The sequence below is a fragment of the Ailuropoda melanoleuca genome, chromosome 12, assembly GCF_002007445.2.
Source record: "Ailuropoda melanoleuca isolate Jingjing chromosome 12, ASM200744v2, whole genome shotgun sequence".
NCBI classification, from domain to species: domain Eukaryota; kingdom Metazoa; phylum Chordata; class Mammalia; order Carnivora; family Ursidae; genus Ailuropoda; species Ailuropoda melanoleuca.
Genome location: NC_048229.1, coordinates 48,537,529 through 48,551,253, shown reverse-complemented (window position 1 = coordinate 48,551,253; position 13,725 = coordinate 48,537,529). Strand labels below are relative to the sequence as shown.

Below are 13,725 nucleotides of genomic sequence, written 5' to 3'. Positions count from 1 at the left end.
TGTCCATCCACGGAGGTTAATTTTCTAGACATTTCGATGATGCGGGAAAGTTTCCCTTTTAGCGAAAATTTATAAAACCTAAAAGCACTGGGTTAGTTTAGGGACCTGAACATATGTGTTCTGTATAATTCGTGACCGTGTGACCTAGATTTTCCAGGACAGCTTTGATTTCAAGTATTCCGTCGCCGCTATTGGCTACTTGTCCTGATTTTTGGCCTGTGAAATATGATGACTATATGTAGAGCTGGGTTTTCTCATCCAATTTTAATGAATAAAAATTTCAAGTTGTAAAGGCCTGGAAAGATTTCAGAAACATTCAAGGGAACAAGTGTCTCCCACTTTTTTTTTTTCCCCCAACATGGCAAAATATTTAATGCCTGTAGGTGTGCCTCACACTCACCTTCCCATCTCCCCAAGCACAGAGCAGGGGAAAACTTCCGTCCAGCAAGGTTTGAAAGCTGTCAAAGCTCCAGTCCTCTTGACATGATTTCAGAGGAGGCCTCAGGCCCCTGCGCTCAGGGGCAAGAGCCCCCGGTGGTGCCGTCTCCTGAGGCGGTCTGTCCTAACGGGGCCGGGCCCTGGAAGCCGTGCCGGGGACTGTGGCACAGGCTTGGTCACTGCCGGGGAAGCCTGGTACAGCACGCAAGCAGAGACGCTCTTGCAGCCAGTGCCAGCCAGTGCTTGGCAGGCGACGTGTCCCCTGGATGCTGCTGCAGCTTCCAGCCCCCACCGTCCAGCCGAGGCCCCCCACAGGCCGCCTCTCGCTACTGCAGTCGGTACAACTTCCAGCCTCCGAGCCTGGAGCCCTGACGGCACCTCGGCAACTCGTTTGAGCAACATCTCAGGATGGGCCTTGCCCGTGTCTGTACCGTGTGACCTCTCTCCTGCCCACCTGCCGACCTGCCCACCGAGCCTGTAGGATCCCAACCAGTTGTTTGTTTGTTTGTTTTTAATCGTGATAACATACACATAGGAAAAAGTTGCGAACTTGACCATTTTCGAGTGAGCACGTGTGCGGCTCTCAGTCCCTTCACCTTGTTAGGCCACCATCCGCAGCATCCGGGAAAGTTCTGCAGAGACACAACTCTGTCCCCACTGAGCACTTAGCTCCCCCATCCCTCTTCCCCTCAGCTCCTGGAAACCACCAGTCTACTTTCTGTCTCTCCGGATTTGACTACTCTAGGAACCTCACAGAAGTGGAATTATACAGTATTAGTCCTTCTGTGACTGGCTCGCTGCACTTAGCATAATGTCTTCAAAGGATCTCTCTGCTTTTAAGAAAAAAGTGTGACATGCCCTGGGCAGGGCGGGGCAGGGGACGTGGAGGAGGGGCAGCTCTGTTTCTTCTTCTCTCCCTGACCCTGTCAGTGGGGGCTTTGCTTTGCCACCGTTGCTCTCTGGCTGTCATCTCAGAAACGCTCGCGGAGTTTTTAGCAAGCGCAGGCTCTGAGCCGACACGGGGGGGATCGGCAGAGAACTGAGAGATGGGGTCCCTGCCTGCCGCGCATGGCCTGGTGAGGGCATTACCGTGGCCGGGAGACAGCCGGGACCTTGCAGGTTGAGGAAAGTGCTAGAAGGATGGCTATGCAGGTGCAGAGCTGCACCGTGATGGCTGGCCCCTGGTTGAGAAGGCAGGAGAGCCTTTCTGAGGGGACAGAGATCAGATGGGAGGGGCCTGGAAATGGGGGGAGCGTGCTGGGCAGCAAAAATGGCCCTGAGAGGCTGAGAGAGTGTCTGGCCCATTTGGGGAGCTGGAAGAAGGAGGTGTATGGAGCTCTGGCAGGGCTGTGGCCAGGGTCTAGAGTTCTAGGTGTGGTGGGGACCCTCTAGGAGATTAAGCAGAACTCTCCCCCGTCCCTGCCCATTGAGGAGAGAACCTGGGCCGTGCCTCTCATGGGCACTTTAGTTTCTTTTTTTTTTTTTTAAAGATTTTATTTATTTATTTGACAGGCAGAGACAGCCAGCGAAGAGAGGGAACATAGCAGATTAGTGGGAGAGGAAGAAGCAGGCTCCTAGCAGAGGAGCCTGATGTGGGGCTCGATCCCAGAACACCGGGATCACGCCCTGAGCCAAAGGCAGACGCTTAATGACTGCGCCACCCAGGCGCCCCGGCACTTTAGTTTCTCAACTCATTGCCAGGGAGAGGGAGCCCTGGAGGGAACCCGGGTCATGGGCAGGTGGGGGCTTCCGGAAGCGTCCTGGTGGTGGTGCAAGTGTGGACAAGTCTGTTGCACATTGAGGGAGACGAAATGCCAAAAATAACAAGCAACCCCTGAACCACTTTGTAACACGTTGGCAGTGTAAGGTCTGGGTGTGTGTGCGTGTGTCTGTGAATGTGTGTGTACAGGTATGTGCCTGGGTTTGTGGGGTATCCGTGAGTGAGCGAGTCTGTACATGGGATGTCCATGAGTGTTTGCATTGTGTATGTATGTGTGTGATTGTGAGTTATCCGTGAGTGTGTGTAGGTGTGTACATGTGATTATGGGGTATCTGTGTGTGACTGTGAAGTGTCTGTGCGTGTGTGTGTGTGTGCAAGTGTGGGAAGTAAGAGGAGCTTTGTGTACCATGCTGTGGTCACAAGCACCCCAAGGGCCAGTCCCCCCACAATGCCTGAGAGAGCATCAGTGGGTGATGGGTGGGAGGGTTCCTTAGTTCTTCGGGAGAAAGGAAGGCATGAAGGGATAATTATCTAGACTCTTCAGTGGGTGGATAGGGTACACTTGGGCTGGTCTCTCGGAGTGATTGAGGGAGGGCTGCCTGGTCCCTCTCTCCAAGCTGGCCATTTTGGGGCTCCTTTGTGGCTCTGGGGAGGGTGATTTCCCTGGTTCCCTAGCACCTGGCTCACCGGGAAACATTCCGCTGCATGTGGGGACACACCCCGGGCGTGCAGGACAGGAGGGCCTCAATTCATCTTCTACTCTCCTTCCTCTTCTTCGGAATGTAACCGTGCAAGGCCCCCGAGCCCTATCCCAGGGTGAGGACCCTAAATGATAGTCTGTGTCATGTCACTATCCATACCTCCACTCCTGCCCTGGGAGTCAGCCTGGCCAGTGTGCTGGAAGATGTTTGAGGCATCTTGAGGTCCTCACAAACTACGAGAGGCCTTCAGCTGCCAGCCTGTGGGCAGATCCAACCTGCAAACATTTTTTGATTGGCCTCCCTAGTGCTTTAAACATCGAGACACTGTCTATTTTTTTAAGAGAGGGAGGGGGGAGGGGCAGAGGGAGAGGGAGAGAGAGAAAATCTCAAGCTGACTCCACGCTCAGCACACAGCCCCATGCAGGGCTCGATCCCGTGACCCTGGGACTCCATGACCTGAGCCGAAATCAAGAGTTGAAAGCTTCACCAACTGAGCCACCCAGGCTTTACATCTATATCTATCTATATCTATTTTTTAAATCTAGTTTTTTAGTCCCTTTCGAATAAGGCTTGGGTTCTTGGGATGACACAGTCCCCACCACACCTTACTGCCTTGCGCCTGGCCTGGGCCCCACGCTCTTGCCGCGTGGACTTGGCCGCTCCAGGCCCCTGCGCAGCAGGCCTTTGTCCGGGCTGACTGCACACGGCTGGAGGAGCCCTGCCCACCGCAGCTGGGTCTCCTGGATGTCAGCGGCTCTTTTTCTGTATGGCGACATTTGCTGTGAGTTTGGGATGCCTCAGTCTTCCCAAAATATTCTGTGTGCGGTCTTTGCTTCATAGATGCGCTTTGAGGTGGGAGAAAGAGCCCTCTCTGGTCTGGGAACCTGTCGGCCCAGAGCCATTTCAGTGGAGTCTCAGAATACCTGGTGGGTCTCTCCTCAGGCTTCGAGGCGGTACACACGCTGGATTCCTGCCCACTGTGATACCTGTTAGGGGTCTGACTCGGGCTCTTTGAGGGCATATTGTAATTCGTATTTGAGATGAATGGTACCCCAGGGGCCTGGTTCTGGGCAGGTGCTTGGCTGATGTGGTTGGAATGGACGAAGGAACCAAGCTCCAGAGACCAGGGCCAGAATCCTTTATTCTCAGTCCTTAGTCCCGAGTCTGCTAGGTACGCCAACCCAGAGAGGCCCAGCCACTGGGGACCCCTGCCTCCCTTTGGAGAAATGGCAACAGTGGTGGCAGCAAATTAATGCAGGACTCAGGGTCAGGGTGGCCTCTGTTGCCGAGGTGGGGTACATCTCTAAGCAGCCCTGATGTGACACCAGCCACGAAACTCCCGTTTTCTTTCTCGCAGCCGCAACCTGAGGTCACCTGGTTGCTGGCCTGGGATGTTCCACACCAGGAAAGCAACTGGGCGCATTTGCATTCTGAAGTGTGCACCCTGCCCCCCCGAGTCTACTGTCCCTCCAGACGGGTATTATTCCTTTCCCTCTTTTGTTGGGTGACTCCGAATGGGAGCCTGTTTGCAGCCTGGGCTCCTAGTAGAAGGCTGCGGCTTCCCTCCTCATACTCTATTCTCAGGTGTGTTTTATTTCCAAAGCACAGCAGTACAAAACCTGCCCCTTTGGGAATTCGTTGGGCTTTTTTTTTTTTTTCCCCATGACAACATTTTCTCTCCATTTTCCCTTGAAGGAAGATGTTTTCGCGCTCATGGAACTGGTCGCTGGCCAGGCCACCAGCTGGGGTCTTTTGTGTTCTGGGTGCCACAAGGCACTGGTGAGACAGGTGTTGGAGAGGGGCCCCAGAAACCCAGGGGTCAGCCCCTCTGGGGACACCTCCAACAGAAGCAGTCTGGGTCTTACCGCTCCTCCTCACGTGCCCCGGGGGACTTTGAGGGCACCGAGTCGGCTCCTGCTCTTGGTTCTGCAAGAAAGTAGCGAATCCCCCCAAAGCCACCCTGCTGCTCCCTGGAAGTTGGAATCTCCCTGCAGGCCAGGAGTTCTGGATGAATGGAGGCTCTCACCCGAGAGACAGACTTCCCCGGCTAAGCGGGTGCGACACTCACTTCCCACTGCTCTGGAGTGGCAGACGACAGCCTGTCTCACTGTCTGGGAGACGGGACTGGGGAAGCCTCACACACATCCCAGAGCGTGGAGAGAGGACGTTCCAGGGCAGTGTCCTGGGCCAGTGGGTGACTAGCTTCACCCAGGACCCCGGTGCCAAGGAGGGGTGTCACTTCACACGGCAACGCTTTCCGTGCCGTCTGTGTCCATGCTGGCTCGCTGGGTGGGGGCCATGGGGGGGTGCGGGGCGCATATACGTCACTGCCTGGGCCCCCGGGGGAGCGGCTGCATCACCGGGCAGGCATTTAGAGGGAACCTTGGCCATCACTCACTCCTAATTTTAATGACGTGCATTAGCTAAATTGTGTTCTGAGTATTCCTTTAGTGCTGTTTATGGCGTGCTCTCGAGTGCGCTCGCTTACCGTTTGTCAGAAGTGCAAACTAGCGAACATACGAGCCTTTAAGACAGGCCATCTGTTCGTCTTAGACCTTTGGACGATTGTCAAACGCTTCTAAAAATAAGTGCTCACTAGCAGAGAGGGGCTGCCCAGGTGATCCACAGCAGAGAGGGAAGCGGGGCTGCCTGTGTCTGTACCCTCCCCAAAGGGAAATGTATATAACTTGAGTGTTGGGGGGTAAAGGGGAGGCGGAACGCAGGAAGGGAGCCGAGGGAGGTGGGGAGCACGGAGGCCCTGCTAGTACACCTTTTTGGCTGGAAGTGCGAGCGTCTCCCCGTTCCTTGCCTTTCGTGTAACTCCACAGCTCAAATACCTTCGATGGCTCCCCATGGCCCAGATTTAAGGGCGAGCTGCCTCGTCTCGCATCATGGAGTCTCATCAATAAGGCCCCCACCTTCCTTTCCAGGCTTGTCTCCATGGCACATACCCTGTGCTTCTGCCAAGCTGAATTATTCATTGTTCCCTCAGCATATGCTGTGCTTTCCACATTTCACAAGCACAACGGTGCCGTGGGTAAGAGTGCGCTCTACACACAGACTGCATGGGTGCGGAGCTGGCACGGCTGTCAGTCGCTGCAGGGCCTCAGCGCTCTCCATTTGCGTGCCTCAGTTTTCTCATCTGTAAAATAGGGATAATCATCGTACTTAACCCCCAGGGTTGTTGTGAGGTTTCAATGAGTTAATATAATTAAGGGTTGAGAATAGTGCCTGGCACACTGAGCATAGGATAAATGTTAGCTGTGATCATTATCAGTACCATTGTCACCTCCGTGCCATTCGCTGGAGGGCAGGGGGGTGTCATCCTCCTTGGAGAACTATCTCTGTGCTCATGTGAACACACACGCACGTGTGCACGCACACACACCCCAGTGCAAACTCTAACCAAGCCATCCTCAAAGGGCAGCTAGAAGGCCAGCTTTTTCCTTAAGCACCTGCCAGTCAAAAGTCCTCTCTCCATAGTCCCTTTTTGTGAAATGTCACCCCCTCCTTTGGCCACGAGCTTGTAAATGGCCAGGATGGGCCCTATTCTCTCTGTCTGTTGCCCACTGCCGTGCATAGGGCCAGGCTCCGTGTTTGTTAAATGACCAGCAACAGAATCCCACGTAGCTGGAACACGGCTGCAGTGTTAGCCTGAAGCATCTACCTTTTCCCCTGGAAGCAGAGGAAACATCTTCCCGTGGTTAAGGCAGGTTCTAGGAGTTGGTCCCTGCTCCTGGAGACAGCTCTTTGTAAAGCCAGCCTCGTGAGAGGGGCCATGGCTGCAGCCCACCTGGGAATGGCCCAGTGGTGGGCAGTGGGGATAAAGGGCATTGACTGCAGCCTCTTTCCCCACCTCGAACCAGAAGGAGGTGATGTGGGGTCAAAGTGAAGTCAAGTGGGTTCTGCAGGGGAGGGCGGGTGGAATGTTCTGGGGGGGGGTCTAAGTGTTCCTGCACCCTTAATGTGCCAGGGATGCGAGGGCCAAGCCCTGGGACCAGTCCTTGTCTGGTGCCCCTTGAGAGTGAGGGTCTCCCCATGGAACTGTAAGCCCCTCAAGAGAGAGGGCTGGAGCCTTGAACTCTGCATGGCAGTGCCCAGCTGGGGCCTGACATGCGGGGACTCCGTGAACAGCTGTGGAAGGTATGAGTGAATGAGCGGGTGAATACACAGATGAGTGCACACCTCCCTCCCCCACGGAGTCTCCATGCGCCTCCCCTCCTCACCAGATACCCCACTCTGTCCCCTGGGGGGCAGGGAGAGCAGTGAATTGTGGGTACGGAGGCTGTAGCCAGGGGCTCGTGGGGAGGGGACAATATCGAGAGTGCTCCTGAGATCTTGCCAGCCCTTGGAGAAGGAGCTGGGAGGGGCCCAGTGTTCAGACCATCAGCCCTCCGGTGGCTCCCACTGCAAGCCCTGAACCATGTATGGTGCCAGGGGGGCCCGGGATCCACGGAGGGGACAAACAGCCCTTCGTCAGAGAGCTCCCTGTCTGCTCAAGCAGATGCTCAGGGACACCGTTTAGGGAGCACTTTGTCTTGGCCAGGCCGGGGAGGAGTGCTTGCACATTATTTCCTGAGTCCTCAGGGCCTCTGAGGAAGAGGGCTGTTATTACCACCCCTCCCCCCAACCCCCAGAGGTCAAGGATCTTGCTCCAGGCCACATGGCTATTTAGTGACAGTCAGCATTCAAACCCAGGACTCCACTCGTCTAGGCCCACCGAGGCTTGCTGCCTCCTTGTGATCTCCCTGGGCCGTGCTGACCAGGCTCAGGGCCAGGTGAGGTGCTAGGACTTTCCGGGCAGTTTGTCCCCAAGGAGCTGGAGTGCAGGAGGGGCAGGTAAGGGTGCGATCCAGGAGTGACGCGCAGCGCAGACATCCTCTCCCGTCTGGGTCTGTGCATGTCGGGGTGTGTGGAGAAGTCTTCTGTTCCCACAGACCATATTTGCCAGGCTGGCAGGTGGCCAGCACCTCTGGTCTTCCCGACTTGACACTGCACTGGGTGGTGTCAAAGGGAGACCAAGCAGGGTCCCAGAGGGACGGAAAACAGAGCCAGGACCTCGAGGGGAAACCCCTATTGCGGACGCGGGAGGGCGCACTGGTATACACGTGGGCGCGTGATGGTGGTGAGGCACAGGCGGAGTTGAGCCAGGGATGCCTCCTGGTTTGGGTGACACCAGAATGGGACCAGGCCAGAACCTCTGACTGGCCCATTCAGGCATGTGTCGGTGCTTTGGGAAGGAAGGTCCAGCGACAGGCTCCCTGCACCTCGCACGTTCCCTCTGTGCCCAACGCACACCCTGGCTTGGGCTCTGGATTGGGGTCATGTTGCTGCTGCATGCCCAGGGACAAGCACCAAGCATGGTGGCTGTCACCCAGCAGAGATTCGGTGAAGGTCTGTTGAATGAATGAACGGTCATATAAATGAACGCAGACCTGTAACAAAGGTCTCCGTGGCCTGAGCGCTCTGCTGACCACTGACAGCTCGCACGGGGAGAGGTCTCAGCGGGACCCCTGGCACCCCATCGCCCTTCATTAACTTGTGTCCCAGGGGCAGGTGGCCCAGTGCGCCAGGCCCGGGCCCCCGACACAGGTCCTAGCAGAAACCTCTTGCCACGAGAGCCGCGTGCACTCTGCTGAGCGAGTGCTTCTCAGCCACAAACCAGTGCCCCCCATCCCCTCCCTCCCTTTCCCCCGTTTTATTTTTCTCACCTGCTTCTCGGCCCACACCTGCGTCTCCCTGGCAGGCAGAGAGGCCCTTGTGGATGCCAGGCCTCCCCTCTGAGCGCCTTCCAGTCCTTCCTGGCTCCCACCCCCACCCCACCCCCGGCCTTTATGGTTCTGGGAAGTGTTGATCTGCAGGTCTGGTAGTATCTTTAAAACATGATTTTCTTCCTCGCTGAAGGGGCTAAATATAGCACAGGCATAAATAGAGAAATAGAGACATTAAGCCAGATGCCCTTGTGAGAGCCGTGCGGGTAGACGGGGCTCTTGCAGACGGCTGGACGAAGCCCCCCCTGCCCCCCGCCCCTCGAACCACAGCTCGGAGCCGCGGGGTAGGAGCCGCGGGTCTTGGGGTTTATTCAGCTGTGCCGATCGGCAGAGGCTCTGCCAGGAGCAACTCGGCGCACAGGTGTGTAGGGTGATTGGTGAGTCCTGGTGACGGGTCCCCGCCACCCCCTCTGCCCTTCCAGCGACTGTGCCCTCAGCCTGTGGAGGAGCTGATGCCCTCCCCGGCTGAACACCTGGCCTCCTCGGCACCCCCACCTCGCACGCACTTATTGGGTGGCATGGACCGTTCTCTCTCGCTGAGCCGCCATCTGCATAAACGTTTGGGTGTCTGTGTGTCCTGAGTTCCCCCCGCCCCCCCATCGGGCCCCTTGAGAGGGGTGGGCCCAGCTGGAGTCTTCCCCTACCCCGCACTGTGCCCAGCCCAGAGCAGAGCATCCAGCAGGTAGCTAATAACGCAGTGCCGAACGAATTCTGGTGCCCGGCCCCCTTGGGGCATCAAGTTTCGACATTTCCATCTGCTGTGACATCCTGGGCTTTTGTTCTTATAGAACTTCAGGGAAGGAAGTTTTACCCTTCTGTCTTGAGAACTCTCTTTGGGGAAGTTCTTTCTCGGGTCTAACTGAAGAACTACCTGCTACTGCTCCTTAAGAGGAAAGGCCCACTGTGGTTCTCACCTGAGAAGTGGCGTTTATTCTCCCTATTTTCCTGACCAGTGGTCCCTAAGCAGATGTTCCCGCCTCCTGGATTTCTGTGCCAGCAGCCCATGGCTGAGCCAGTGTGGACCACGTGTGTTATACTGGCCCTGTTCTTGGCATCCCAGCGAGAAGCCTTTTCATTATCCAGAGATCCCTCGATACCCGCCTTTCCCCGGGTTGGTGGTGGGTGGTCCTTGAGGGTTTGCAGAGACCGAGTATCATCTCTGGCTTTCTGCTGCTTACGGAACGGTCCACATTCAGGGGCAGCCAGGGCCTCCACCGTCCGGGTCTAAACCCTTCCAGGTATGCCATGTGACCTCTGCTGGCATCACCCCACTGGTGCCCACATTTCCAGGCTCAGTTGAGCCTCCATTCCTTCGTCTGTGCTGTGCCTTCCGCTCAGAACGTCCTCTCCCCTTTCCACACATCCTACCCATACACTGAGTGGTTTATTTATTCTTCCATTGAGTCATTAAAAATATTTACGTGGTGTCCACTTTGTGCCAGGAACCATCATTTGAGGACAGAAAAAGAACTGTATGTTTATCCTCCTAACCTCCCTCTTCCCCATCCTCCTCCCCACTCCCCCCTACATAAAGACGGACCTGACCACGCTCAGCACTGGCCACGTGGCCCTGTTAATTGGCCGGCTGTTGGCAGGGTGGCAGAGTGAGACCCCCGGTCGTTCCTGGACAGCTGTGCCTGCCATGTCACCACAGGGCATCATGTGCCCAGCCCCGGGCCAAGCGCTGTGGGGCCGAGAAGGGAGGGGATGCCCTCCTGTCTGCAGCTCAGCGGACGACGCTAGTCTTGTACTTGGGAGGCACATAGATGTGTGGGAGGGGGGTCGGAAGAGCCTCGAGGGGCTGCAGGGAGGGATGGCAAGGGACCCGGTGCCCAGAGGACTTCAAGCGAGGCTCGGTTGGGAGGGAGGAGAGAGGAGATGCGAACCGAATCACCGAAGGCTTGGAAGCTGGGTGAACGCTTGGCTGGAGGGTGGGTCTGGCCCCCCGCAGGACTGGCGGCCTGTGCTTGAGCAAGTGCAAGGAGAGGTGCCTCGGCTGGAGGGTGGGCGTTCCCATGGAAACCGCCGCATCCCATCTGTGGCCTCAGACAACCTGCCTTGTGCCTCTGGGTCCATGGCACCCCCACCGAGGTGCCAGGCCACGCCGGCAGAGTTTGTAGTCATGCCCGGTGCGGAGTGTGCGGGATCTGCGGACTGGGACGCCCTTGAGTTGCAGGGTGCTGGGAAGCCAGCCTTCTTGCCCGAGGCCCTGGCTTTCTTGGATTCCAGTTGCCTGGTTCCACCCCGCCTGATTCCCAGCTGGATGACCTTGAACCAGAACTGAGCCTCTCTCAGCTGCATTTCCTGTGTTACTGTGTCCTACCTGGTAAGGCTGTTGTGAGGACTGAAAGATGTCCCTCTAACGGCACCCAGCACGTGTGCTTGCCAAGCCCCAGCTGGGGGCCTGTACCCAGGAGCCCAAGGAGAGGGGACAGCGGTGGTTGGTGCTCTGTGCTGCAGGCATCAGCAGGCATCTGCTATGTGGGGACAGGGCACAGCCTCTCCCTGGCGATGAGCTTGCCGCAGGGGGTGGTGACATCACCATGGAGGCGGCAGCCGAGCTGACAGTGGGAAGAGGCTGCCACAGGAGCCCTGGGCCACAGAGTGGGGGTGGCTCCAGGCCCCCCGGTAAAGCTGCGGGCATTGAGCATCCTCTGGTGGCCCTCGCAGCTTGACCGGGAGCCCAGAAGAGAGACACAGCACCATGTGTGACCTCTGGTGGTCACGGGCAGAGCTGCAGACCGGTGGCTCCCAGCCCCAGAGGAGTCACGGCGTGGGCTGGGGCACCCAGGTGTGGGGAGGCAGGAGCACCCCGGGGACCTCGCTCCTCGGGCCTGGAGGTCCTGTGTTGCTCCCAAGCAGGGCTCCTCTGCCCTGGGTGGATTTTCTCCAGGTGGCATGAGGTTGAACACTACCTGAGGCTTTGATGAGATGGGTCCTGATTTAGAACAGGGACCCCTGAGAAGAAACAAAGTCACGCTTAGAGGCCAAATCCCACCCCCAGCCCCAGGCCACTGGCTCCCACGAAAACAGACCCACACCGCCGGCCTGCTTGGGCTGGCACAAGGGGAGAGGTGCCGTGGGCTGCCGTGAGAGGGGAGCGCTCGGCCGGGGGGTCCCACCTGGGCCCCGGCTGCCCAGGCGCGTTTGGGCAAACCGCACACTCTTCTGGCTGGAGCACAGTCACGTGACCGGACTGGCAGGCTGCCTCCTTCAGCGCCCTCCCTGCTGGGTGACCCGTCCTCGGCCGCAGGCACCGCCGCCGCCCACTGGCTCCGCACGTCTGTGCCACTCGGGTGTTTCTTGGCCGGAGAGCCGCGTGGCACATCTGCTGTGTCCCTCCACGAGGCTCAGAGCAGCTCCCGGGAAGGGCTGAGAGGGGGATCTGGGGAAAGCCTGCAGGCGATCAGATATAATTTCCTCCTAATCATCAGAGCAAGAGGGAGACGGGAGAGGTGAGCAAGGATGTTTTTAATTCCTGCCACCCTCCCCCCCCCACCTCCTGGCATGTCCCCCGACCCCGCTTGCCTTCCCTATAGCCAGTCCCCCTGGTAAGACCCGAACAGTCTTTAAAAAAACAATTTCTAGAGAGCCCAGGTTGGCAGCAACGGGAACCCATCCCCGAGCCCCAGATCAACGTGGCGTCTTGGCAGCTGTGTCCCCCGAGCACTTTTTCCTGGTTGCATTTTGTGTTGTAATAATCGAGACGCTTTTCTGTGGCTCCCGGCGTAAATGCACTGAGTGGGAGGGGACGGGCCTGCTCTCCATTCTTCTGCCCTCATGCGTGTCTCCTTTCTTCGCCTTTGTAGAACCACACGATGAGCCAGCACGCACAGTGAGGGACCGCTCGACAGGACACCTCTCCGCAGAAGGCTTGCCGGAGACGCCGTGGGGAGGGCCATTTGAACATTACATCCAATCAAAGTGTCATTTGCAACCCAGATGTAAAACTCTAATGATTTGGCCATGAGGCGCTGCTATTATAAGCAGCTGGAAATGAATATTAATGGCAGAGATTAAAAGTATTCCATGCTCAGTATTTTTTATTGTCCTGCTACAGCTAGTGTGCTTTTAGAGTTTCCGCCGAAGACTACATTTCTAGAGTTAGAGAAACCCGCTTTTTGACGCTATTGTCCTTTGTTCCTTCATGTATTATATTGATAGTTTTTGAAAAAGGATTAGTGTGATTTTTTTTCCTTTGCTTCTTTTTTTTTTTCTTTCTTGTTTTTCTTTCCCCCCCCTTGGGTTAACTACTTTTTAATTGCAATTCTAGGTAATTGTGCATCGTGATGTGATTGCTTGGCTATTGTCTGAATATTTCCTTTTAATTTTTTAATTAAAGACTAATGCTTTGATTGGATTTGCCAGTTCACCGGACAGTGATTAAAACTATGTAATGAATATAATCGGTTTCAGTGCAACTGGATGGTCTGCTTTTAAATGTGACTTAATCTGACTGCAGTTACTAGTACAGTTCAATAAAGGGAATCCATGCGATTAGCATCGGCTGCCTGGTTCTCTCCTCCCCAGCCCGGGGCTCTGTGGGGGCCTGTCGTCACCCATAGGGCGCAGACCTGCACACGGTAGACCCAGCCTCCCTTGGGAAAAAGGACACATAGTTAGTTACCTAACACATGCAGTCTGGATCAGGTGGGCAGCGGCCACAGAAGTCAAAGCAGAAGGAACCCTTAAAGATGAAATACTCTGATCTTTTCATCTGTGGATGGGAGAAACTGAACCTCGGGGGTAAGTGGGCTCATCCATGATGTTTCCTTGTTTCTCCCCCTGGGGATGGCTTTCCCGTGTTCTGGATGCAGATGGGTAAGTGGTTAACCCTTACCTGGCCAGGACATCAGGCAGGACTTGGATTCTAGTTGCGGCCAAGGTGTGAGGACATGCCAGGAGCTGGGGCTAGCTCCCCAGCCCTGTGAGACCCAGGGCTGGGGCAGGGGGGCTGCAGAGCAGAGCCGGGTGGGAGCCGCAGGTTCCCAGCCACAGAGATCAGTGGGACGTGGGATGCTGAGACCCGTGGCCAGGGCCAGCACTCTAGTGGGGCAAGCGAGGTGCCTACAGCACAGAATCTCAGGGACCTCCC

General features: G+C 56.5%; 1 protein-coding gene across 3 annotated transcripts in view; it reads left to right on the top strand.

The window, feature by feature from the left end:
• The window catches only part of ZNF423 (zinc finger protein 423), a 337,109-nt gene extending 323,976 nt beyond the window's left edge, over window positions 1-13,133 (top strand). For all 3 annotated transcript variants that reach the window (XM_019794103.2, XM_034672642.1, XM_034672641.1), the window contains one exon: window positions 12,440-13,133. In XM_019794103.2, the coding sequence (XP_019649662.1) occupies window positions 12,440-12,469 (30 nt within the window). In that variant the 3' untranslated portion in view covers window positions 12,470-13,133. The remainder of the gene's footprint in view (window positions 1-12,439) is intronic.
• Window positions 13,134-13,725: the final 592 nt, after the last annotated feature.